General features: G+C 50.7%; 7 protein-coding genes across 7 annotated transcripts; 4 read left to right on the forward strand and 3 right to left on the reverse strand.

Annotated features, from left to right (window-relative positions):
- Nucleotides 1–1307: 1307 nt before the first annotated feature.
- Nucleotides 1308–2534, forward strand: GT037_009320 (uncharacterized protein; the record flags this gene model as incomplete). The annotated part of the gene is made up of 1 exon (XM_038934367.1): nucleotides 1308–2534. The coding sequence occupies one exon, from the start codon at nucleotides 1308–1310 to the stop codon at nucleotides 2532–2534; it is 1227 nt and encodes a 408-aa protein (XP_038783169.1).
- Nucleotides 2535–3109: 575 nt separating this feature from the next.
- Nucleotides 3110–3805, forward strand: GT037_009321 (uncharacterized protein; the record flags this gene model as incomplete). The annotated part of the gene is made up of 1 exon (XM_038934368.1): nucleotides 3110–3805. The coding sequence occupies one exon, from the start codon at nucleotides 3110–3112 to the stop codon at nucleotides 3803–3805; it is 696 nt and encodes a 231-aa protein (XP_038783170.1).
- Nucleotides 3806–4323: 518 nt separating this feature from the next.
- On the reverse strand, nucleotides 4324–6387 carry GT037_009322 (general substrate transporter; the record flags this gene model as incomplete). Its single annotated transcript, XM_038934369.1, has 8 exons — nucleotides 4324–4675; nucleotides 4734–5004; nucleotides 5061–5153; nucleotides 5221–5474; nucleotides 5537–5729; nucleotides 5877–6190; nucleotides 6240–6290; nucleotides 6341–6387. The coding sequence occupies 8 exons, from the start codon at nucleotides 6385–6387 to the stop codon at nucleotides 4324–4326; spliced, it is 1575 nt and encodes a 524-aa protein (XP_038783171.1).
- Nucleotides 6388–8159: 1772 nt separating this feature from the next.
- Nucleotides 8160–10491, reverse strand: GT037_009323 (nol1 nop2 sun family rna met; the record flags this gene model as incomplete). Its single annotated transcript, XM_038934370.1, has 3 exons — nucleotides 8160–9335; nucleotides 9387–9628; nucleotides 9681–10491. The coding sequence occupies 3 exons, from the start codon at nucleotides 10489–10491 to the stop codon at nucleotides 8160–8162; spliced, it is 2229 nt and encodes a 742-aa protein (XP_038783172.1).
- A 298-nt stretch (nucleotides 10492–10789) lies between these two features.
- Nucleotides 10790–11605, forward strand: GT037_009324 (uncharacterized protein; the record flags this gene model as incomplete). The annotated part of the gene is made up of 2 exons (XM_038934371.1): nucleotides 10790–10900; nucleotides 10976–11605. 2 exons carry the CDS (start codon nucleotides 10790–10792, stop codon nucleotides 11603–11605), a joined length of 741 nt encoding a protein of 246 aa, XP_038783173.1.
- Nucleotides 11606–11988: 383 nt separating this feature from the next.
- On the reverse strand, nucleotides 11989–16427 carry GT037_009325 (uncharacterized protein; the record flags this gene model as incomplete). The annotated part of the gene is made up of 8 exons (XM_038934372.1): nucleotides 11989–12123; nucleotides 12175–12481; nucleotides 12625–12635; nucleotides 12863–12876; nucleotides 13420–14901; nucleotides 14955–15096; nucleotides 15153–15398; nucleotides 15735–16427. 8 exons carry the CDS (start codon nucleotides 16425–16427, stop codon nucleotides 11989–11991), a joined length of 3030 nt encoding a protein of 1009 aa, XP_038783174.1.
- Nucleotides 16428–17008: 581 nt separating this feature from the next.
- GT037_009326 (uncharacterized protein) lies at nucleotides 17009–24482 on the forward strand (the record flags this gene model as incomplete). The annotated part of the gene is made up of 12 exons (XM_038934373.1): nucleotides 17009–17209; nucleotides 17262–17306; nucleotides 17760–18036; nucleotides 18086–18218; nucleotides 18278–18845; nucleotides 18897–19343; nucleotides 19392–19742; nucleotides 20656–21360; nucleotides 21411–21766; nucleotides 21814–21965; nucleotides 22017–23701; nucleotides 23748–24482. 12 exons carry the CDS (start codon nucleotides 17009–17011, stop codon nucleotides 24480–24482), a joined length of 5655 nt encoding a protein of 1884 aa, XP_038783175.1.
- Between the last annotated feature and the right edge of the window lie 182 nt (nucleotides 24483–24664).

The raw sequence follows: 24664 nt of genomic DNA on the forward strand, positions 1-24664 counted from the left end.
GTCCAACGAACACCTGTTACCCGTAGTCTCCATGGTAAGTAGCCTGAAATGTAACACGGATCGTGACATCCATATCAAACGTCACCGCCGGTTTGCCACCCGGATTCCCACGTCACCAAGACTTGTGGGCGCGGGGTAAGGGCGTAGATGTGAACGCCTCGTCACGTGTTTATGGTTCACACAGACTTCGCGCTATCATCTTTCCGCGCCGATACCGCTTATATCAAGCGTCACAAAGATCTCGTGGATATATAATACTCGTCCTTTGAACTTACCCGGCTCTTCTCTACAAAGGCTCTTGTGATTAGAAGATCACGGTCCCAAAAGCTCAAAATCGCTCTCTCACTTGAACATCGTCGGCCATACCACCCAGCAAGCCGATTGCATGTCCAACTCTAATTGACTGGTCGGAGCTCGCGAGTAGTGTTTCTATCTTCGCACACAGTACTTCGCAGTGCCCTTTCAGACTGGTCGAAAGCCCGGCCCTATCCCATATCTCAACCTATCCTTTAGCCACTTGGACTCAAACGAAAACAACATCGAACTATCTTTCCATAATCAACATCGAAATCGAAACGTATCAAGTACATTTGGCCTTACAACGTCCATCTGGACCACTTTGGGTTGCCTATACTAGGTGAACGTCGTCCCTTTGTGGCTTAACTGCGCGGCTTCAGCCACTACGCCCGCGAACTCTTAGTAGCCTCAACCGAACAGGAGGCGGCAAAGAAGATATACAGACTGTAACGGTTAGGAACTTCTTTGTATACGTTCTTCCGGCGTCTCCCGTACTTCAAGCCGTCTTTCTCTGTTTGCAACGAGTAAAGATCGTGTTGCTGAGGTCTTGGCTGAGCATACCCTGAGCACGTCCGCGCTACAAACAGATTGGTCGCCTGTGATACTGGGTTTTCCAAAAGCTCAAAGCCGCTAGCGCCTCGTCTGCCTCCCCAAAGGTCTCCTCTTGTAGCTGGTTGACCTACGTCTCCCCACCCGCAACACACTTACGACTTGCATTCTCCTATCAGGTATGTACCGCAATGGCTTAGCTACTGCTTCTCCTATAACCCCTCAATTGCATTTATTCAAGAGACACGGATGCAGCCTCTCTAGGTCGCTGTAGCGTGTGCTATTGATCGCCCTCCGCTCCCAGCCCGAACACAACACGCCATTTCTGGCGTTCAGTATGAACAATTGTTTGACCCCATACTAACAGCGAACAGAAAACCTTTGTGACACTTGGTCTGTCGCCGCTTCTGCTAGCTAAAGTACTGGAAATCATGTCCTATTCCCACAACAACCAGCTAAACATGGTTAGCTTGTTTGACGAGGAACACCCACAACACTTCAACAAGCGCAGTTACGACATGACGCGTCTTCACCCCAACAACCCCTACTACGGCCTCGCTGGTCAGGCTCCCGCCGTCGCTCCCATCAAGATCGAGGAAGGTGCTGCCCCTGTGAGTTATACCCCCACATATGACAGCGATTACGTCGAAAGCGATCGCGACGACCGGCGACCATCCAAGATCCCAAAGATCAACAAGGATGGTGTGCCCCGTAAGCCACGCCAGCCTCGTCCCAAGCTACTCAAGTGGAGTGACAACGATTGGAAGAACGTGGTCCTCGGTATCGTCTGGGCCTGCGGTGAGACTGGCGTTCAGATACCGTTCGACCAGGCTGCTCAGGTTGTCGGTGAGAGCTGTACTGCTGGCGCACTCCAGCAGGCTATCTTGAAACTGCGCGGCAAACAGATCGACGAGGGCTACAAGATTCCATCGTTGAGAATGGCGTGGACGCGCAAGAACAAACGTGCATCTTCTTCGGCGTCCAGTGCTAATGCAAAGCCTCAGCAGACAACCGGTCAAGGTCAAGGTCAAGGCCTTACGACTCAGTCCCGTCCGTCTCTTATCGTCAAGCTCAAGGCTCCACTTCTTACTGACAGGAACTGTCACGGTAATGTCATCATCGGCAAGAACTACATTCCACCCATTGAGCCTCAGTTCTCCATGGCTGATGATATTCATTCCACTGGTGGCCGAGGCATCACCGTCGTCAGCGGTCTCCCGAACGTTCCCAGTGACTCCGGTCCTAAGTACCCTGATATCGTCAAGCAAGCCGTTCCAACTCAGTACAAGCGTGGCGCTGGCATGGACTTCGACTTTGACAAGTATATCAAGAAGATGGAGGCACATAACTACGAGGAGGATGTCAACGATCATGCTGAGTATGACTTCGTCAGTAACGACTCGCATGAGGATCTGCTTGCGTCGTCCGAGGCTGAGCAAGCTGCCATGAGTGGGTTCCCTCCTGAGATGTCTTCTCCGTTGGACCATACTTATGATTCTCCTTATAGCTTCTTCTCCCAAGCCTCGTCCGGTATTCACCCGTTGGCTTCAGCTTCCTCCTCGCAGCAAGGCTTCCAGGAAGCCTTTCCGCTACCAACTCATCTAGACACCAGCCACTTTCATGACTTCTTCGCACACGACGTATTTCCCAACTGCGGATATGAGTACGAATTCAACGCAGGACACTAGGGGGGTAAGACGGCGATGTGGTGACGGTCTGGTAAGATTCACGGTATATCGGGTTCTTTTGCGAGCTACATGGCTTTGGTCAGTCCAGGTTTGAGATAGGATACCACAGCTTGACGGATACCATAGGTTAAAATTCAAAAGTTTGGGTTACATATTTGACCTCCTGTTTGAAGACCACGATAGTAAGTTTTGAGTGATTTGATAGCGGTGATATGTCATAATCATGCCTACACAGTGAATCTAGAGTGTGGCCTGGGTGGCATTACCCCTACTGACCGACTACTAAGGTACCTGGATGTGACTTTTGATGTTGGTGATGACACTGATCTTGCTGTCTTCATAGTCAGTCTCATCCATGATATCAGAATCCATTATCTACTGGGATAATCGCCACACGGGTCACATTACACGTATTCACATGAGCTCGATCATATGAGCTCGACCGCTGTAAATCAAACTCCTGCCTTTCACATCGTGTAGGTCACACAGCGTAATGCACAATACTCATATCCGCTGTCCTCGTCTTCTCCCACCTTCAAGGCTCAGCTAGTTCTTTGGCTTATCACAACTATAACATGGGTCTCTTCGGCAGAAAAAAACAAGAGGCGTATCGTTTCTCCTACCACTCTCATTCCGCACAAGCAGATGCAGCCCGCGAGTTATGCGGCCTACTGAACGCAGGAAGTAGACGCATGCCCACTAAAGCACGACAAAGAGGACCGGGTTATCATTTTCAGTACCACGATGATAACGGTTTCGAGCACTCGCTGTGTATCGATGAGAACAACGAGGCAGTACCAGTAGCTGATATGCATGGAGGTGGTGGCCATAGAGGCGGCGATTTTCAAGGATTGGGGGGAGTCGATCCGCGACAGATAATGGCGATGCAGAGGGATCAGTTCCAACATCCCGGACAGATGCATATGATGCCAGCGCAAATACAACCAGGAATACAACAGCAACGACCGTGGGATATGCATCAGGCACAGCAAGTGGCAGAGCACCAACGATGGGCACGACGTCACAGCCGGCCTCATGCTCAGCCACTGCCACAGCTTCAACAAGCAGGAGCTCGCGATTCCAACCGACCCATATTCCAGAATCCCTTCAAGAAGCCTTTGCCTCAAGGTTCCTACGGTAAACGCGAATATGTGCCAGGTCAGGAAAAAATCAAGGTCAGCGACTATGGGCCGCGCGCCGATAATCCGGGGACGGGTTGGGATTTGATGCAATCGTTGAACCAGCTGCGGAAGCAGAACGGGCGAGGTTGACGTGAGGTAGACAGAGAGAACAGGTACACAAAATACGATATGAGGACCGAATGATGTGTTTCGTTTTAACCCACTTGTAGTTATACATGACCTAGCTGATGCTCTTAGTCTTAGCATGTCGAGATGAACCGTTCCCGATGTGTTTATCAAAGGGCTCTAAGCTTTTCTATAGCGAGACCCAGCATTTCGACCAGTGATTCGACCGTGGTGTATCTCGACATGCCAACAGGAAAGTTGACTAAGCTGTTCGAGGACATACGTAGAGTTGATCGACTTCATATACCTGGAATAATATTTGCAAAGACTCACGGATGCGATAAGTAGCAAATGTCGTGTGCATACAAAACGCTATACGACTATGATAGCGAGACCTTAGCGTATCATTGTGTACTGGCGATATGTCGCTTGACGTCTGCCTCTTCAAATTTCTCTCCAGCCACATACATCCCACTTCCCGCCCCTTCCATTACTGTCTATCACTATATCCACCATACACTTCCCCCCTTCCCCATCACATCCTATGTCTCAACCTTGGGCGGGACAACTGCCTCATCGTGTTGCACGCTCCTCTTCCTCTCCTGGTTCTGCGCCACCTCGCTCAAACTCATACTACGCCCAGTCTTAGGGTCCATCTCCGCGAATTGAACCGCAGGGCGGAATTCCTTGCTCTTCCACGCTTTGCCGACGATACCGTAGAGCTCGTCGACTTGTTCGAGAGTAAGACCTTTGGTCTCATAGATCATGAACCACACGAAAGCGATGCAGACGAAACAGAAGGAGCCCCAGACAAAGAAGACCTTTGATTGGAGGTTGGCGTGGTCTTCGTCGACCATGTAGGGGGTTGAGTAGGCAATCGCCCAGTTGAGCAACCTGTAGTATGTCGTTAGTCTTTGGAACTAACACCAGTCCAAGAAGCATCTTTACTTACCAGTTACTCGCGGTGGTCATCGAGAGACACTTGGCGCGTGCCTTGAGGGGGTATAGTTCTCCAGTCACGACCCAAGCAACAGGACCCCAAGAGCTGGCGAAGAAGAAGATATAGATGCACACGAAAGCGATAGCAGCTCGTTGAGCAGGAAGATCGGAGGTTCCAGCTACTGTTCCTGTGATAGCGACGATGTACTGGCATACACACATGCCAATCGCTCCGAGAAGAAGGAGGTTACGTCGTCCGAGGCGCTCGACCATGTAGAGACCGGCTAGAAATCGGAGAGTTAGTATTCCGCAAACTGAAACTCAGAAATCATAAGCTTACGGAATGTAGATGCGACATTGACGCAGTTGGTGATGACCTGAATGATGAAGGGGTCGCGGAAGCCAGCGTTCTGGAAGTACTGTGTTCCGTAGTCTAGATAAGTCAGAAAAAGGTCACAACAGCGCTGATTTGAGGGACATGCAGAAGATGAAGTTTACACCAGTAAGCTGTTGTAGCGCCTGGAGCAGACATCCAGTCGCGAGACGCTTGCCAAGTGTTCCCTTGAAGCAGTCGGCATACGTAGACTTGCCCAACGACATCTCGTAGAGATGGTTCGCTTGAACCTCGCTTAATTCCTCAACGATAGCTGGATGGTCGACTGGCAAGCGACGAAGCTTGCCAAGACTGCTTGCAGCCTGCTCGTATTTGTCCATCTTGATGAGATATCTCGGTGTCTCGGGCAGAAAGAAAAGTCTAGTGATGAATTAGTATCGACGACCACTACACATCTCGTATTGATTTCCATTCGCACGTACCCGCCAACAAGAATGATAGACCAGAGGAATTGTACCGCGATGGGAATGCGGTACGATCCAGAATCTTGACGATCCTTGGTTGAATTGTTCACAATGGCAGCGAGCAGCAATCCAATCGTGATAGCAAGCTGGTAAGCTCCGACAATCGTTCCTCGAATCCATTTTGGCGCAGTCTCACTCTGGTACATGGGAACTGTCGTCTTGTTAGCATTAATCCAAGCGAGGCAGCTGCCCCGCAGAGCCTCAAGGATGCGGGGCAAAGGGCGTTTAAGCCACCATTGACGATCAACCCCACATCACATGTGACGAACTGGAAGCGACAAGGGATGGGTGCACCTACTCAAAGCTGAGATGAGACCGACACCATAACCGGCGAAGAAACGACCGGCAATGAATAGCGGCTGCGCTGTTGCAGCTGTTTGTAGAACAACTCCAAGGTTGAAAACGGCGCCGGCTGAAACCATCAATCCAAGACGTCGGCCAAGCAGATCGCCGAAGGGTGCAGCCGTCAAAGCGCCGAAAAAGGTACCAGCTGAGAGAATTGACACGATCAGAGAATCTTGCGCAGCTGTGATGCTGAGGTCTGGCTCAGTGGAGAACTCCTTCTTCCAATAGTCCATGGCAATGATGCCAGAGATTGTGCCTGTATCATATCTAGGCAAATCAACATATACTCTTGAGCATTACAATAATACAAACATACCCGAAGAGAACACCACCAAACGCGACGAAGAGACCGATGACAATGGCAGGCCTTGACAAACGTTAGGCAAGCACTCAATGTGGAGAACGTACGGAGCTTACCATGCCTTACCAGCAGTGTCTGGCGGAGGCTTCAGCATAAAACCCATGATGACGAGATTCACTTGGACAATGTATAGGTGCGAGTTAAGGATGTCGCAAGCTCGAGGCGCGCGGTGAGGCCGTTCAGAAGAGCACGCATTCACTCTTTATCTCAGAATGCTAGCCCCGAGTATCTCTCCATCCAGCTTGCTATGCCGACGAACCCTTGTTCCATGCCGCTGCAGCTTCAGTGCATCATCACAGGCTGCTAATCCTAGTATGTTTCCGATGCCAGGTATTATTGCATGGATCGTCCCCGCATGGCACCATTGAGCGTACCCGAGCTGGCTATTACCCCGTGCTCGACATGCTGACTTGGCCTCACACCACTTACGTCGGCGGCTGATATTGAGACAGCGATCATGAAAGCCTGTGTAGTCGTCCAATAGCACATTGTCAGCAGATCAGACAAAGGCTGATGTAGTGCTCAAGTCGGGCGAGTTTGCACATGCACTAGCATGTCAATGGTCATTCCGGCGTAAGCGCGTACAGGTAGAGCCGTTATGCAAGGAATGCGCGTCCTCTGCAAGCAGAATAAGGCTTTTTTCCAGAAGGTTGACTTTCCCCAATAATCGGGTCAGGCGTTTGGCATGTCGAGATGAAATGGGCCGATTGTCTCCTTGCAACCCCGGGAACTGGAGTGGAGATCTTGTCGGTAGGATTCTCGGTGCGATGTGAGAAAAACATTTTCAGGCATCTTTGCCCCGCGCATCACCAAGATGCTGACTGTGGAGTTGGATACCCCAGATTTCGGTCGCATGCAGCGCCACCTTGTCTTGTTGTCAACGCTATCAGAAGAGGCATTGGAAGATGTGCTCGTGATGTCTGTCTTGCTCAGGCGTATAGTTTGCCGTGCGATCCTTCGAGCCAATAAGCCTTCGCTTCCTTTCGCTTTTCAGAGCTCGGCATTGCTTGGACCGATGCGATGACTCGAACACACTCTCGGCGCAGCACCTGGATAGCGTGATCGATGATGAATGGCCGACTGATCAAGCGTGCTTGACATGTGCTGTGCCGTGACTTCGGTCTTACTGTATCCATGGATGTCTCTACTGTAGGGATATTCTCGGGACATGGAAAGATGGTTCAATCAACGGTTGAGGTTGATGAAATGTGGAGGTACTCCGGGGTTAGTTGCGGAGGCTGACAGGCCCGTTGGTGGCGCCGGCGGCCCCTAAGGGCACTGATGCATCGCTAGAAGCTGCCAGGACGCTTTTTTGCGCCATCACGACTCGATCGTGCCCTCAGCAATCTTTTTGCCTGATGCTGCAATGAAAACTCTCCATCAATCTCCATTTCACAGCGAATTGATGAAAAATTAGTTGCGAAAGCGCGCCACCGAAATTGCAGCGATAATTGATGTTCGATCGCGAGAACTATAAGACTGGCAGCTAATCTAGTAACTATGGCAGCACTACCAGATCGAAAAGAGCCGCTGATTTTTTTTTTGAAGAAGAATGGCGCGCACCACACCACGTGATGATCACGGTGGTAGTGGTGATAGTCTACTGGAGATTGCAAATGCGTGGCATGGTCAGTCGCGACCCACCTAACAAGCTTCCCTGGTAGCCTTGTTAGGTGGGTCACAACTGCGATTATCAGTTCAAACAGGCATCTGTTCAGGTAGTTAGGAAGTCGCGATGTGAGAATTGAACTGAGAGACACATAGGCAGATAAAGACACTGATTCGTCGACGATAAAACTCTTCTGATCATGCATTGGTATCTAGTAAGAGCCCAAAACTCCTGCTTTTGTCTCCTCTGTTTTGCACTTCAAATCACTACGCCTTGTTCTTCTTCTCACCACTCTTTCTCCGCGCCTTCTTCGATTCCACCTTGGTTTCCTTTGCGCTGACACCATTCGAGGTAGTAGCGACTTCAACGCCACCGCCCTTCTTCTCCTTCTTGCCTGACTTATCCTTCACGCTTACATCGCCATTCTGAGCCTTGGGTGACTCCTTTGTGGCCTCCTTGGGCGTCTCCTTCGCCTTCTTCTCTGGCGTACCATTGGCAGACTTCTCGCCCTTTGGTACAACAGCCCTAGGATCCTTGCCCTTCCTGCGCATGGTCTTGGCCTTTGCTTTTTCAATGTACTTCGCGTCTTCCTCCTCATCGAAGCCACCAAAGTCTGATTCCTCGTCGCTGTCAGCACCGATAGGTGTGCGGTCGACCATCTCAACTTCAGTAGCTGCGTCCTTGGTGTTGGCGGTGTTGTTGGTCTTCGCAGTCGAAGCCTCGTTGACACCAACAGCGTTGGGAGGTGTGGGTCCGATCTTCTTGAACTTGGCGACGAAGAAACCGTCGACGTTGTAGGTGTGGGGGTAATATCTCCTTGTCATCTTCATCGAGGGGTGGAAGATCTTGCCGCCGATGTTGGTGAATCCTTCTTTACCAAAGGTGAGTCCGGTCTCCACGAGCTTGACGTTCGACCGCTTGTTCAACGCATATTGTACAACTTGTTCGTTCTCTTCTAGGGTGACGGAACAAGTACTGTAGACAATGTAACCTCCAGTCTTTGAGTGATGGTTAACGGAGTCGATGGCCGCGAGCAGCAACTGTTTCTGAAGATGGGGCAGCCTCAAGAAGTCTGCTTCGGTTTTGTTGGTCTTGACACTGGCATCCTTGGCGATGACACCAGTACCGGAGCATGGAGCGTCGAGCAACACACGGTCGAAACCACCCATAACCCTAGGGAATTCGAGAGCCGAGTAGTGGGACACAATGACGTTCTTTGCGCCTAGACGGTGAATGTTACCGATCAAACCCTTGGCACGATCTTTGTTGGCGTCGTTGGCGAAAATGCATCCGGTGTTCTTCATCAAAGCGGCCAAATGTGTAGTTTTTCCACCGGGAGCAGCAGCCATATCAAGCACGCGCTCGTTTTCTTGAGGTGCTAAGGCCATGACGGGCAGGAACGAGGAAGCAGCTTGGAGAATGTAGTGTCCAGCGAGATATTCCTGCGCAAGTTAGTGTCGGATTTCATCGCATCTATCGCATATAGAACTTACGGGTGTAGCACCCAGAGGCACCTGTGCATCGAAAATCTGTAGACCGACTTTAGACCACTTTCCAACGGGTTCAAGCTGTACACCACGGTTGATCAAGCTCTGCGCAAGCTCTCTTCGGTGTGTTCGGAGGGTGTTTGTTCGGATGACGACCGGTCTTGGGGTCTCGTTGGCTTCGAAGAAAGCTTGGGCTTCGCGGGGAGGGAAGAGGTTCAGAAGCTTGTCTGCAAGGAACTCGGAGTAACCTGTTCATGATGTTAGTATAGCTCTAGACGATAACTTCAGACTTGGACGTACCGTAGTATGCACAGATATCCTTCAGGAGCGACGCCCTGTACTCTGCTCTACTCCGACCTTCCTCGGCAAGGTTCTTGAAGTCGTCCAGCACACGGATGGTGTCTGTAAGTCTTGTGCGCAGCAGCTGGATATCCTGGTTGACAAGGTTGGTGATCGGCCTGCCATCCTCATCCTCCTCATCCTCTAGAATCTTGGGTCGCTCATTGGCGATGTTTGTCTGCATGTTGTTCTCCTCCAACTCAGCTTGCGCCTCCGCTTCCTCGATCGCCTTCTGCATATCCAAGCGTGTGGACAATCCGGCAATGTTAGCGGCTGTGAGCTTCTCTTCTGCATCCTCCTCATCATCGTCGTCTGACCACATGGCCGCGCCCCTCCTGATGTCGTCGTCCGAGTCCACAACGTCCGAGTCGAATTCGTCGTCGTTCATCTCCTCGTCGTCTTCATCTTCGGACGCGCTACCGAGGGCATCGAGCCCGGTGACGTTGATGTTCTCCATGTCAGAGTCGTCGATGTCTGAGACATCGTCTTCATCATCCGATGGCGGCTGAGGTGCTGACTTCTTTGACTTTGCTTTCGCTCCATTCACGACAGCAGCAGCCGTCTTGAGAGGCTGCTTGACGGGCTTTCCAGCTACTCTCGTCTTGGGGGTCGCCTTCGCCTTGGCTTCCTTAGCTTCTCTTGCAGCTGTCCTACTCCTCTTCTTGCGCTCTGGGTTTACGGCGACGGGCGCATCTTTTCGCTTCCTGGTTACTAGCGATTCGTCGAGGACATCGGGCATGCCCTGCTTCTTCATGCGGCGACCTTGACCCATGGCGACAGATTTATCGCTTGATTTGCGGTGGGTAGTATAAAAAAGGTCGAATAGTTTGAGAGTTGGCGACGTGACGCCTGCGCGAACTGCGAACTTTCGCTAGCAGATGGGAACTTTTTCCACGCTACGGACCTCCTTTGGGTCTAGCGTAGATTTGCCCTGGTCGAGGTGCGGTCCACTCAATGCTGTCCCGCAACACCAACAGCGTCATCGCATTGGAGCTATACACGTCTTAACGAGCGCGACAACCACGAACTCACTTGCACGTCGTACGAAAAAAGGCCCCAGATATCTCATCATGTCAGAACTCGCATTCTGCAAATCATTTCTCAGCGCACTGGACGCGCGCCCAGCGAAGCTCAGCAGCGACCACATCGCAGACGCACGACAATATCCCGCACAAGGCGCCGTAAGACTCTACCCCATATTTCTTATAGAACATCCTCCTGTATATAGTCATGACCGGAGATTGACTGCTCACCAGTACACACTCCCCCGCCTCCCACACCCACCCCACCCACAGCGCCCAAACCCCAAGCCAGTCGCAGGCGACGATGCCACCACCTCTTCTTCGTCCACGATCACCGTAACACTCAAGCCCATGAAGCCGACCACCCCAACCATTCCTCTCTCCTCCATCGATCCCTCGAAAACTTCCGTCTACGACCTCAAGCAACAATACGCAACACAAGCCTCGTTACAACCAGCCAAGATAAAGATTCTTTACAAGAAGAAGCCAGTTACAGATTCCAAGACACTGCTAGAAGTTATAGGTACAGATGCAGGCAGCGAGGTAGAGTTTGGCGTCATGGTTATGGCGGGCGCTGCGCTTGGCGGGGCTGCGAGTCCGGCAAGTGGAAGCACGCCAGTGACAAGTCCACCCGCTGTTGCGCCGCCTACGGAAAGTGAGAAGGGGCTTGCTAGTGCGGGTGAGACGCATGCGGGTACGGCGACTGGGACAGCAGGTGCGACGGCTGGAAGTGGGAAGGAGGTTGTTGCGACAGAAGAGTTCTGGGGCGACCTGAAGAACTTTGTGCTGCAGAGAACCAAGGATGCGGAAGAGAGCGAAAGGTTGCTGGGCGTCTTTAGGGGCGCATGGGAGCAGAACAAGTAGCGGACCGACATAGCTGCTGGGGACGAGCAATACACGTTGCAACATATCAGGAACAAACATTACAAACAAGTTCGCACACGTCACGTCATACGAGCTCTCGGTCTCAAGAGATGTCCATCGAAGACAATTTGACCAGTTTTAGCCTATCAAAAGCATACCAAGCCTGATAATGCAAGTTGCACCCGGCACTACCACTGCCCGCATATTCGCATGATGTATGCGATAACCATCATTCGCAAAAACTCGCTATGCCATGATCGCTGCCAATCAACCGCTCGAGTCGTTTTCGTCATGTGTCATTACCAACCGCTATAGTTTCCTTCCTCCATACTAAGAGGTGCGCAAAATCGACAGGTCGGAAGCGGGGGAGGGAAGAGAAGCGCTTAACGGCCCTTGGCGACGCGGCTCTTGATGTTCTCGAACTCGATGTCGTCGGCGTCGTTGGCTTGGATATCGGCGGCGAGACCGTTCAGAGCGCGCTTGATGGCTTCCTTGGAGGACGAGTACATCATGCGGGGCTATTAAGTGTCAGTGAACCTTTCTTTCTGAATTATGTTTTCGTAACATACGTATTGTGGCGCATCATCTGGTGTCCAGCTGATGAAAGTGATCTTGCTCCTGGAGCCCTCGCCATTGTCAAGCTCGTACTGGACATCGAAAACGGCGTAGCGACCACCAATGCCCTCCTTGCCGCGGCGGTCCTTGCTCTTTGCGTTGAGCAGCTTCTCACGGAAGACGTCAAAGTTGGCCTCCTTGGAAGTCTCCTCGACGACAATCTCCTTCCAGTCGTCGCTGATCTTGTAGATGATCCACTTGATGTCCTTGCCAAGCTTAAGCTCGTTGAAGGTGCTGATGCACTCAGGGGAGACGGAGACACTGCGTGGCTATTAGTATATGCGGGTCCGAGCTAGGGGTTGGCGGGACGGGGGTCGAGGATCGAGGTATGGGGAGGCTATGCTGGAGCGGTTGTTGGGCAGCGACAGCTGTTGGTGCCCTCTTGTTTGTTTCGCAGTACGTACCCGGATTGAGCCTGCAAACATTGTCAGTTCAGTCGTTCTAGCTGCGTATCTTCAAGGTGCTCACCATGATGTCGGATGTGTATAGTAGAGGATGCTAGAGAGAGATTGAAGCACCAGGTAGCTTTATCAGTTCTGTGGTTGCCTGTCAGCGTCGTCGTCATCGTCGCGATTGCCGCATGCGCAGATGCAGCAGTGGATCAACGGCTGCCTGCTTGGTGATGGAGAAATTGCGGCTTACGTCAATAGAGAAAACTGATTGTGGTGGATAGTCGATGTGAATGCGGGAGAAAGGGCGGAGGCGGAGGAGCGGTGTTCTGAGGCTGAGGGAAAGTAGTGGGGTCTTTTCAAGCGACGTAGTGGGGTGCAACACGGCACCCTTTCCAAGGTTTAGTTTGTCCCTCTGCGGCGCCACAGCAACCGTGTGCCCCAGTTATGACAGGGTATCGGCCAATCCTATGCATCACGAAATTCATAAATGGAGCATGGACTCAGGCATAATTGTGCATGGTGATTACATGTTTGGCTTGTTCGTATTCCTTCATCGCTTTATACATCTTGTCCTTCCCAGGAGATCTTTACACAATATTCTACAATAAAAACCAAATATCCAATAATGCTGCGCTTTTGAGAAACCATGAGTGAAGAGCGGAGACCAACCCAATATCGTGTACATAAATCATCACCGGGAAAGACATAAGACTAAAGTCATTATAACGGAATGGGGGTATAAGAAGAAGAAAACAGACGGCTAGGCTTCATTTGCTTAGAAGCCCATTCCGCCCATGCCTCCCATACCTCCCATACCGCCAGGCATGCCGCCTGGAGGACCAGACTTCTCCTCGGGTGCCTCAACAATGGCGACCTCAGTAGTACCAAGAAGCGAGGCAACACCGCTGGCGTCAACGAGAGCAGTGCGGACAACCTTGAAGGGGTCAAGGATACCAGCAGCGATCATGTCAACGTACTCGCCCTTGGCGCTGTTGAATCCCTTGTTGAAGTCGCCCTTGTACTCGTCAATGAGCTTGCCAACAATGACGGAGCCCTCAGCACCGGCGTTCTCGACGATCTTGCGGGCGGGGTGGGTGATGGCGTTCTTGACAATGGTGATACCGAGCTGCTGGTCGAAGTTGGCAGCCTTGACGTTGCCGAGAGCGTTGGCAGAGGCCTTGAGGAGACCAGTACCACCACCGGGCAGGATACCCTCCTCAACGGCGGCACGGGTAGCGTTCAGGGCATCAACAATGCGGTCCTTCTTCTCGCCGACCTCAACCTCGGAGGAGCCACCGACCTTGATGACGGCAACACCACCAGAGAGCTTGGCCAGACGTTCCTGGAGCTTCTCCTTCTCGTACTCGGAGGTGGTAGCGTCGTTGATAACGCCACGGATCTGCTCGCAGCGCTGGGAGACCTGGTCCTTGCTTCCCTCACCGTTAAGGATGACGGTGTCTTCCTTGGTGATGGTGATGGATCCGGTAGAACCGAGCATGTCGGGGGTGGCCTTCTCAAGCTTGATGTCAAGGTCATCGCTGAAGACGGTACCGTTGGTCAGGACAGCGAGATCGCCAAGGATGGACTTGCGGTTGTCACCGAAGCCGGGAGCCTTGACAGCGGCAACCTGGAGCTGGCCACGGAGCTTGTTGAGAATGCAGACGGCAAGAGCCTCACCGTCAATGTCCTCAGCAATAATGACGAGAGGACGGCGGAGCTGCTGGGAGGCCTCGAGAGCGGGGACAATGTCCTGGACGGCGGAGATCTTCTTCTCAGAGAGAAGAATGAGGGGCTTCTCGAACTCGACCTTGGCGGTCTTGGTGTCGGTGATGAAGTAGGGGGAGATGTAACCACGGTCAAACTTCATACCCTCGGTAACCTCAAGCTCATCCTCGGTGGTCTTTCCCTCCTTGACGGTGATGACACCCTCCTTTCCGACCTTCTCCATGGCGTTGGACAAAAGCTTGCCAATGTGCGTGTCGCCATTGGCAGAGATGGTGGCGACCTGTGCGATCTCCTCGCTGGTGGTGATGTCCCTCTTGTTCGCCTTCAAGTATTCGACGACGGCCTCAACAGCAGCCTGGGTTCCCCTCCTCAGGTCCATGGGGTTGCATCCGGCAGCGACGTTCTTGACAGTCTCGGAGAAGATAGCGCGGGCGAGGACTGTGGCAGTGGTGGTACCGTCACCAGCAGCCTCGTTGGTCTTGGAGGCGACATCCTGGAGCAGGCGGGCTCCGAGGTTCTCGAACTTGTCCTGGAGGGAAATGGCCTTTGCGACAGTTACACCATCTATGGTAATGTTAGCGGGCAGTGCTGACAACGAGGACAAAATTTCTACATACCCTTAGTAATCTTGGGCGAGCCGTAGCTCGACTCAATCAATACATTGCGACCCTTGGGACCGAGTGTTGTTGATACAGCCTTTGCAAGTGTGTCGACACCCTTCAGTAGTCCCGCTCGTGCCTCGACGCCGAACTTCAATTCCTGTATGTTTGTTAGATTTTGCCTTTCTGCATACCGAGGGCATACGACTGCCGTACCTTGTGCGCAAACCTCTGTTGCTGGAGGTTGTAGCTGGTGGATCGGAGCTTCGAGCTTGAGTTGAGGGCCGAAGTCCGCGCCCGCGATGCGAAAGCTCTTTGCATTGTGAGGGAATTGGGGATGTGTGGGTAGAGGAAAGGAAGCTCAGATGTTGCTCCTAGACTCCAGCTTAATGCAAGATAACCAGGAATAGGATTGATGTAGAGGAGGATGCGGAGAAGAGTGGTCGCAGATGTTCGATGCCTCTAAAAATTTGGGTCGGTCGACTACTGGAATCATCGAGAAGACGCTATGACCACATCCGCGAGCTAGCCTCGGCTTTGCTCCGTAACTCCATCTCCAGCCTCACCTTTCCATGTTTGTCAGCATCTGAAATTTTACTATGCTGTGGGCTCATAAGATATTGTGTACAGTTCCTTTGTGGAGAGTATCGTGTGTTGATCGCACACCCAAATCATCACATCAGCTACCTAAGTAGGTACTTTAGCCTTCTGACTGACCAGCAACATATCGCCATTGATACTTTTGAGGCCAACACCAAATATCGAAAATATTTCCCGCCGGTCTGCACTAAGGCTCACCGTTCCTGTCACCTTCTGAACTACCTCGATGCATCTCCAGATATGTAGATGTCCTTCGTCAAGCTGCCAGATCGTTCCCCTTGGTCCGCTGCTTAGTTCCTTCAGCATCTTCGTATTCCTAGCCTGTAAGATTTCCATCTTCGCTTCCGGGGCTTCTTCCTCAAGCGCTTTCTGTTTTGCAGCTTTCATCTCTTTCTTACTTTTTCCTTCTTTTGATATAGACAAGGCTAGCCCCTTTTCTGCATAAGCAGCGGTAGCTTGAGCCTTCAAAGGTCCTTTCCAGAAATCCGCCTGAGGGGAGCTGTTTTCGTATACCAGGTGATAATATATCGGCTTCTCACCTTTTTCACTCAAGAGATGTAAGGGCTTGGATATCGACACGTTAGGCGGAGGCCAGCGAGTATCGCCGAACGGACACTGGTCCTTCTCTTCTGGTGTCAAGATTTTTTGACCTGAGTCAGTGCTGTTGCCGCTGCCGCTACCACCTGATTCTGGAGGTGTAAGTCGTGTTGGATCTACATGTTGAAGGGCCACCCCAGGAACTGATAAAACCTTTTGATCAAGCGCAGTTACTTCGTCATCGTAGACGGTCCTGGCAAAGTCGTGGATTTGTGGTTGACCAGGTTTTGGTGCCGCGCGGTTCTCTCGCCCATAGTTTTCGAGCGGATCTCCTCGTGGCGTGTGCTGCGGCATGTTTACCTATACGATAATACGGAGGAATGTAGCAGAGCGTAGTGCTGCATAGTCCTCGCATGATTATTGATTCAGCATGCGCGGCCATATGTCAATGTGTGGGAGTGAATGTCTGGCGCGCCAGACTATATGATGATGCTCTAGCGCATCACAACCACATCCTCGCAGACATGGTTTGCTCCTTGGTGTTGGATCGTAGCGAAACGCATCTTGTATGGCTGAAGCTTCGGACCAATAGTGAAGCTGTGCGACCCTCCATGCATATCAGGCAATAGAGCGCCTTCAGATAACAGGTAACTAGCTGAGGACTTCTCGATGGCCTTGCAAAAACACTGACGTGTAGTCTTCTAACTGGTACGTCGCTTCTCCAATTGCGTCTTCTTCAGGCACAGTGTGGTGTTCACCGGTCAGTCAAGAGACGTAAAGCCATCCGCATCGCCCAACCCTTAGCGCGGGGCACAAGTGGGCGCAGCACAGCTGGCTCCAACCTTCCACTCAACATGCACAAGGCATAGCCTATAGCTAACATCAAACGGTCCTGTAATAGTTCCTTCAAGACAGTTCCGTCAGGCCTGAGAACCATGCATCGCCGACCCATCGATCCAGCTTTGAGCAGCGCAAGACAAAGCCAGCGCAGGCGATTACTCCCATCTGACAGAAAAGGAGGTAAGATAACGGAGAGGTTCTCGGCATACTTCGATTACCCGTGGGATAAGATTGAAGAATATCTCAGAGGGAAAGATGGTCCAGCCTGGAAGACTTGGGATTTCAAGCCGACGAGAGTGCGCATTCACTGTCATGCGACATACTGCTTCAGGCTAACAGATAGTGCAGCTGAACGACAGTTGGGTTTTTGAAGTACCCGAGAAGTTGACTGAGGTGTGTTCATGATAGGTTTTTGCTATTGTGCATGATCTCACATTTCGCAGAGCGATCGAAGAGAATTAAGGAGTCGACGTGATGCACCGAAAAGGACCAGGCGACCATCAGTATCTTCGGAATCAGATGTTGCAGAGAACACTGAGACCTCTTGAGGCTCCAATATTTTATGGATATGTTTGCACTGGAATCAGAGGTCTCGGGTGCTGTTGCTTCGATAGTACCTAGGTAGCTGGCGATCAGTGGAGCAGCCATTTCTGATGGGGAAGAATGATCTAGACGAAGGTAATTTGGCCAATCCTTGCAACTGCTCGCATGTTCCGTAGCTTCGCATGCACATGCATATGCATGCCTCACTCAAGCCCACAGCGGCTGAGCAAAACAAGCCACCTGGGGCCATGCCATCATCACCTGCCCTCGCCTTTGGCCTTGCGCCCACCTCCTCTTCCCTAGTTCACCCAAAATACTTTCATGACTGCAATTGCAACTCAAGTCGCTGAACAACCATACAACATGTTGCCGCCCACACTACAAGACTGTTACCTGAATCATGCAGAATATCCCATGAATCTTACTTCCAGCGAAACTGCGACTTACAAACACATGCTCAGATCTTACAAAGATCGGCTGGACGAGGCCGAGGCGGACTTATGCTTGGTAGATGAGGAAGACACAGTGGAGGAGATCTACGAGGTGCCGATAATTGATATGGCCACCAGCGATGGCAGAGGTACTTACTTTGCTGTCTGTAAAGATTTTATGTGATCTGACCACTGTAGCCCGACAAAAACGGAACATTCATAGCCCGTCCAAGCTTGAAAGATGGCTTGGGGTATCTATCATGGACGACCCCAATAGGACAGGCACGCAGCACGTACATACCACAAAACGAGATCCAAAATGCCGCTTCATGTAAGCAGACAATGACACATAGAGTGTCGCCATGATCCAGAGAGATTGACCTCGTGCAGATATATCTACGGCGAAAATTCCCGTGACAAATTGAAAATTACACGCGCAAGCTTGACGCAGATACTGACATACCACCAAGTAATGCCTGTATATCTTGACTTCATGCTCATATTTGGGGCGCAAATCAGTGCGAAAGACCCTCACTTCTTTGGATTTCGCGAACGAATACGCTTTGAAAGTCCACCAATTCATCACACGGTCTTGGACTTGGGACGAAGCGGAAAGATGTTTCAGTTGTGCTTCAATCTTAAAGGTGTTGGCTTGTTCGAGAACAAAAGCAGCGAAGAGGCTGAGCTCAACGATTGGTCTATCCGAACCGTGTCAATATATCACCGCTTTGATGTTGAAAGTGGAGCCACTCTTTGGATCGTGACCAAGGGTGGACGAGATCTATGGCATCGATATGAACAACTCACTGGATCAGATGGACCGCAGGAGGCGCGATGCTTCTCGGACCCTATGTCATGCTTTCGTGCGAGTCTCACTGTTCAGCTGATGTTCTGTCATTGGTCCACAGAAGACTGGCGTTGGTATGTGAGCTGGCTGGAAGACAAGTTGGATTATGGGGTAAGCCCAGTATTTTCTGGATAAGGTTCACGCTAACGAAGCATCATAAAGAGCGATTCGGCATATACAAGGCGCCATGACCAAAGCCAAATGCAGTTGCAATACGAGCTTGACGACATCGCAGATTTGCAGTACTGGCGGGACAAAGCCAACGAAGCTGTGATGTTCTTAGAAGCCAATGTCGGGATCCTCAATTCTTTACGTGACTTTTATGGGAACCTAGCAAAGCGAAGAAACTTCCCTCATTCACTCAAGACGGGTTGTGAGCACGAGTTGGATGTGTTCCTATCACAAATGGACGAGATCATGAAGGACTTCCAGAGACAGCTCGCGAGAACGAGGTTGATAATTAACATTGTCAACGACAGGAAAGAATTGGTATTGCAACACTTGCAGGCTCAGACTGAGCGGCTCAGTAAGAACATCGGAAGGGAGACCGCTGTGATGCGTATCATTACCATTGTGACTTTATTGTACCTCCCATCCACTTTTGTCTCCGTAAGCCACTCCAATTCCCTTCTATCACCCGTTGCTGACGATTGATAGACATTCTTCAGTAGTGATGTTGTAAAGTATCAGAATCGGGACGCAGAGGGCGCAGGTGGTGACACAGAAAGCTTTTCCGCGCTAGCTCTCAAGAGGTGGCTTCAAGTCGCATTGCCACTGACTGCTTTGACGCTTTTCTGTGCATGGATCTCGATTAAATTCCATGATCAGACCCCAGGCGATCCCGTTGTCGGAATGCTTGGATATGGTGCTCTCGAATGGATCAAATCTTCTGCGGTCATATACTATACCCAAGTACAGGGGCGTTTCCGAGACGTGCCACAGTGGAGGGCATCGATAAAGATAGTGGCAGCAGTAATGCGTGTTCGCGTCCGCATAACCTCGCTCTGGGTCAGAAACACCTCTAGTGCTGGGTTGCCGGTCGAGAGGAACAACTTGCAGCAACCTACACGTTGGTATCGTTCCCGTAAGAAGAACGCAACAATCGCTTGAATAGAAAGGCGATAAATTTGTCAGACAAGTGCTTGGCTGGTACAGAGGGCGCAAAACGATGGTGGTGGCTTCAACATGGCTACCTATGTGTTTGTCATCTCCAGTCTCACGGCCCTGGCGGGCTGTATCACGATGTTGCTTACCCAGTTACTGTAGAAAAAGCATAGGGAGCTTCAATATATAGACATCTTCGTAGTTGATATGTGCTCCGAAACAGGATATATAAAGATCGTTCCAGTGTACTGCGGCATCTCGCACGACCCAGGTATAGGAAACAGAGCTTTGTTCGCGCGTATGAGAACATGAATATGCAATTGCCCACTGAGCATACAGCTATCGCAAAATTTTACCCTCTGTTGGCCGCCACCGACGTCTTGTTCTTGCATGGCTTGTTATCGCGACGGCATCGAGGAGTCGAAGGACACCAGTTAGCTATTTGTTCTCAAGAAGCCTGAAACGTAGAGGAAATTCAGAGACGGTTACTTACACCATAGTAGTAGTCCAGCGTTGCTAATTTACGAAACGTCAGCTCGCCATGCCAAAAGAAATGATATTCGATCTTATTGGCGCTTGGTGTCAGCTGCAGGTGCCTTGGCTGTTGACGTGCCCCGCGTTCAGCCTACCCTCTTCAGGCGCTGGCATAGCCACCGTAGGACCTCATCGCAGGAAAGCACCTACTTTAACTTACATCGCTCCCGCATCGCACCCGTCCTTGTTTTATGATGCCTTGGTCACCCGCATGGATGATACCTGATTCGCACCATACACTTACGTCCTCCGACAGCAAGCACGTATTGTTCGGCATTTACAGCACGTCACCATGTCTGCGCTTTATGTACAGCATCACTCCGGGATCTTAGCGGAATTTCTGGACCTTTTGGAACATCGCTGGTCCTACCAAGTAGCGTGTCAGAACGAGTGCGACGTCGATGAAGGTTGTGATTGCATACGCCATATTGTCCACGTCCAGGCAGTCGTAGAGTGGTGGACCACAAAGACGCCCGACTTCCTAACGCACACAAGACTGCAGCGTCTGCTCGAAGACTTCAAGCTTCTTGGACCACGTTCTCTGATTGTGGAGCAAGGATTGATCTCGGGAAGCCGTGCTTACATTCTAGTTTTCAGCATGTTACTGGAGCTAGGCTATGGCCATCTTTTGAGTCGATTTATCGACTCTGGTATAGACGATAGAAGCCTGGCCAGTATGCAAGAAAGAGATGAACAAGTTTTACGCAAGAGTCTATCCGAATGTGGTAGCAGCATCCAAGTGGAACAAGTCATTGATGACTTTCAGAGGGCGAGGTGGGCCTATTGTCCATTAACGCTGAGCCTGGGCATGGAGGACGACTTGCGCGGAACCAAGACCATTCCTCCATTTTGCCAAAAACTCCGACTAGGACATACCGGAGGTACTGCATCTCTTTATTGGATCGCTGTTCAACAAGAATTGATCACCGATAATAAGCTTGCATCTGCACTCCGAGATTCAATTTATGCTGACGAGATCTATGGAGAGGTGAGCTTCTGGGCCCAATCATTTTTTTGAATGCGCTAACGAATCTGGAGTGTTATCAAATGGTTCTCAAATCCTATAGCGGGAAAAGACGTTCTGAGTTCGAGATAGAGAAGACGGCATTCTTGTATCTGAGCTCGAGTGAACAAGTTCCTATTATAAAATTCCTGGGGTCTTATACACACAGTTATGGCGAAGGTAAAGAGATGGGCGAAACTTACAACCTGCTCTTAGAATTTGGAGAACGAGATCTCTACGAGACATGGGCCGACGAGACGAATGTTCCTCCTGTGCGAGCGGAAGAGATCCTTCAATCGTGGAAATCTCTCTTTGAGGTTGCTAAAGCTATTCGTCATATTCATAACCTCGAGATACGGAGAGGCAAAAGTCTACCCTGGAGATACCATGGGTACGTAATCGTGGGTTTGCAAGTTTCAGACGACTAACTTAGACAAGTTGGCACGCAGACATCAAACCAGACAACATACTTGTCGTTCGCGGACAGCTGAAGCTGGCTGATTTCGGCTTTTCCAGCTTCGCTCCCGTGGTCGAGCGCCGTGACGATTCAGAACCAACAGAATTTATCAGGGGCTACACTGATACGTATGGTGCGTCTACATAGTGTTGAGGATACTCGGATCAGCTCTAACTACCTGCAGGTGCACCTGAAGTGTTTCGTATGAATAAACCGAGTGGGACCTTGTCCGGGGTCTCGCAGACCATCGACACCTGGTCTTTTGGTTGTGTACTATCAGTAGCTGCGACATGGTTAGTACTGGGATATCAAGGGGTGCGTCAATACGAGAAGCTTCGACAGCTATCTCCAGAGAACGACAAGGGCAACGTTGTGTTAGACCGATTCCATGATGGCTTCGATGTACTCCCTGAAGTTGAGAAATGGCACAATTTCCTCCGCGGACACCTTCGAATGTCAGATACGGCAACAGAGCTGGTATTGGACTTGATAGAAACAAAGCTGCTACGAGCAAATCCAGCAGCACGGTACAATATGGAGGAGCTTTGCGACAAATTACAGGAGTTGAGTGCCTGGGCCGAACATAAGATCAAGAGCCTCCGGAAACAATCAAGACATACAGATGCCTTGGTTGCCAGGGCCCTTATGGATGTTGAGGCATTAGCCGAGATGGAGAGATCGTCGGAACGAAATCTCAATCTATCGCAACGGTCTTTTGTCCACATCAAGTCTCTGGAGCCGGTATCGAAGCGAGCAGATAACAAAGATTTGATCAGGATCAAACCTCTTGGCCAGACAGCACACCGCAAACAAATCTTGGACACAATGCTTGAAGAGCATTCAATCATCGAGAGAGATGATGCGCCAGACGCAAGTGGTATTCATAATGGTGCAATAACAGACAGCCCGATTGATTCAGTTTCCCCAATGGAGCTGCAATACCATGGTCGCAAAGCTAAACCCGTGATACCACAGCTTCGAGCACCTGACCAACGTCAGCAAAGTAAACGCCATGACACACCAAACACCTCAAATCAACATGTGATATCGAGCCTCCTCAACACACCACCACCACCATCTAGTCGTCAAAGAAGGACCTTTGATGCTACTTCTCCATCTCACAGCGACGACTCCTTTGCAGGAAGACCTGGACTGCATGTTACAATACCATATTCACCCTTGGTGCGGTACCCTGCCGGACGCGCACAGTCAAATGATACTCTAAAGCAACCGCCTCCATCTGAAGATGAAAGAACCATGGTTCATGATCCCGAGTCATCAAGCGTATCAACGTCAGAGAAGACTGCTGACGCGGCAAAACCTCATGCGCAAATGACCGAACAGAGCACCATCAACCGCCGCTTGGAAGATCAGAACTCATTCGCACCGAATCATTTAATCTACCATCAACGAGGGGACCTTTCTGGCACGACTAATACAAGTCTTATGCAATCTGCAGTAGACCATAAACGCATACAAGAGCCAACCATTGAGGCAGCTGATATGTCTGCACATACTCCAGAGATCGTTCCCTCGATAACACTATCACAGAGTGAGAATACCGAATCATCTCAGAATCAATTAGCGGTATCTCAATCAAGCTCTCACGCTCACGAAAAGCAGCTTGCAGAGGAAAGTCCCAACCCGCACGCATACAATTCATCAGGATACAACAGTCCTCTCTTACTAACACTTCCAACAACTGTATTATCCTTGCCCTATGACATCTGTCTCAGGAGAAAGGATTTGGACGAGAAAGTCACAAAGGGGTTGGCAAAGGGAGTCGCGAGATTGAAGGGCAGTCTTGGCATCGAAACCAGAACCCGAGATTCTAGTCTTATATGGACCTTCGGTGATCCGCGCGAGCTGGTACGTTCGATCCAACGTTTTCACATATTCAACTAACATGACTCAGATCTTCGTTGTGGACAACGGGTGGACAATGTCCAAACACTGGCCGATCGTCATATTCGTCGCAGAAACGCTCGCCAAGAACGCCGCTGGCCTGGATAGGAGTGGTTTCGATGTCAAATTCACAGTTGATGGGCATACACATAACCAAGAGCGCCTAAAGGGTGACTTGGGTCGAAAGAAGCTAAAGAAGGCTTTGAGGGCAGCGTGGCCAGAGTACAAAGAGAACAACCATGTCACCACAGACATGGCCAGAGTTTTTAATGACATTTCTCAGGACTGGCGCCGTGGCGGCCAACCCGCAACGACATTACTTGTTTTTACTGACGGCGTTTGGTCCAACACAAACCTCGATTCTTTGAACAAGATCATCCTCGATATCGCCGAGAAAGACCGATCGCATGTGGGAAATCGTCACTTTAGCATACAGTTCATTCGATTCGGCGATGAAGAAGCTCAGAAAACTCTACTACAAACGCTCGATGACTGCCTATGCGTTGCTCATAATCTGAGGGACATCATCGACCATTGCTCATGGCGTGCCAAAGTCGACAAGATGTTCAAGGGGAGCATCGAAGGCTACTTTGACGAACAGGATTCCGATGAAGAACCCATCTTGTACGATTATAAGAAGCTTGTTGATCTATTTAATACTTTCAACAGAGCCGAAGATCCTACGCGAACATCGCATCGCTCTTCTACCTCCCTTTCCAATAAAGGGGGCTTCGCAAGAAGATAATGATGGACATCGTCCTCGATACCATGATTCGCATTCTTTATTTTGTCCCTGCGCATGCACAGCTCGTGTCTGTTTGCGCATAAGTCTTTTTCTTCTGCTCACATGCGCTACGATACTCAGCGCTTGTCGCTACCTGCGCTTTTATACCATTCATTGTACATGTCTTGTATCAGTTTCTAGAG

The sequence above is a fragment of the Alternaria burnsii genome, assembly GCF_013036055.1.
Source record: "Alternaria burnsii strain CBS107.38 chromosome Unknown 700, whole genome shotgun sequence".
Taxonomy (NCBI): Eukaryota; Fungi; Ascomycota; class Dothideomycetes; order Pleosporales; family Pleosporaceae; genus Alternaria; species Alternaria burnsii.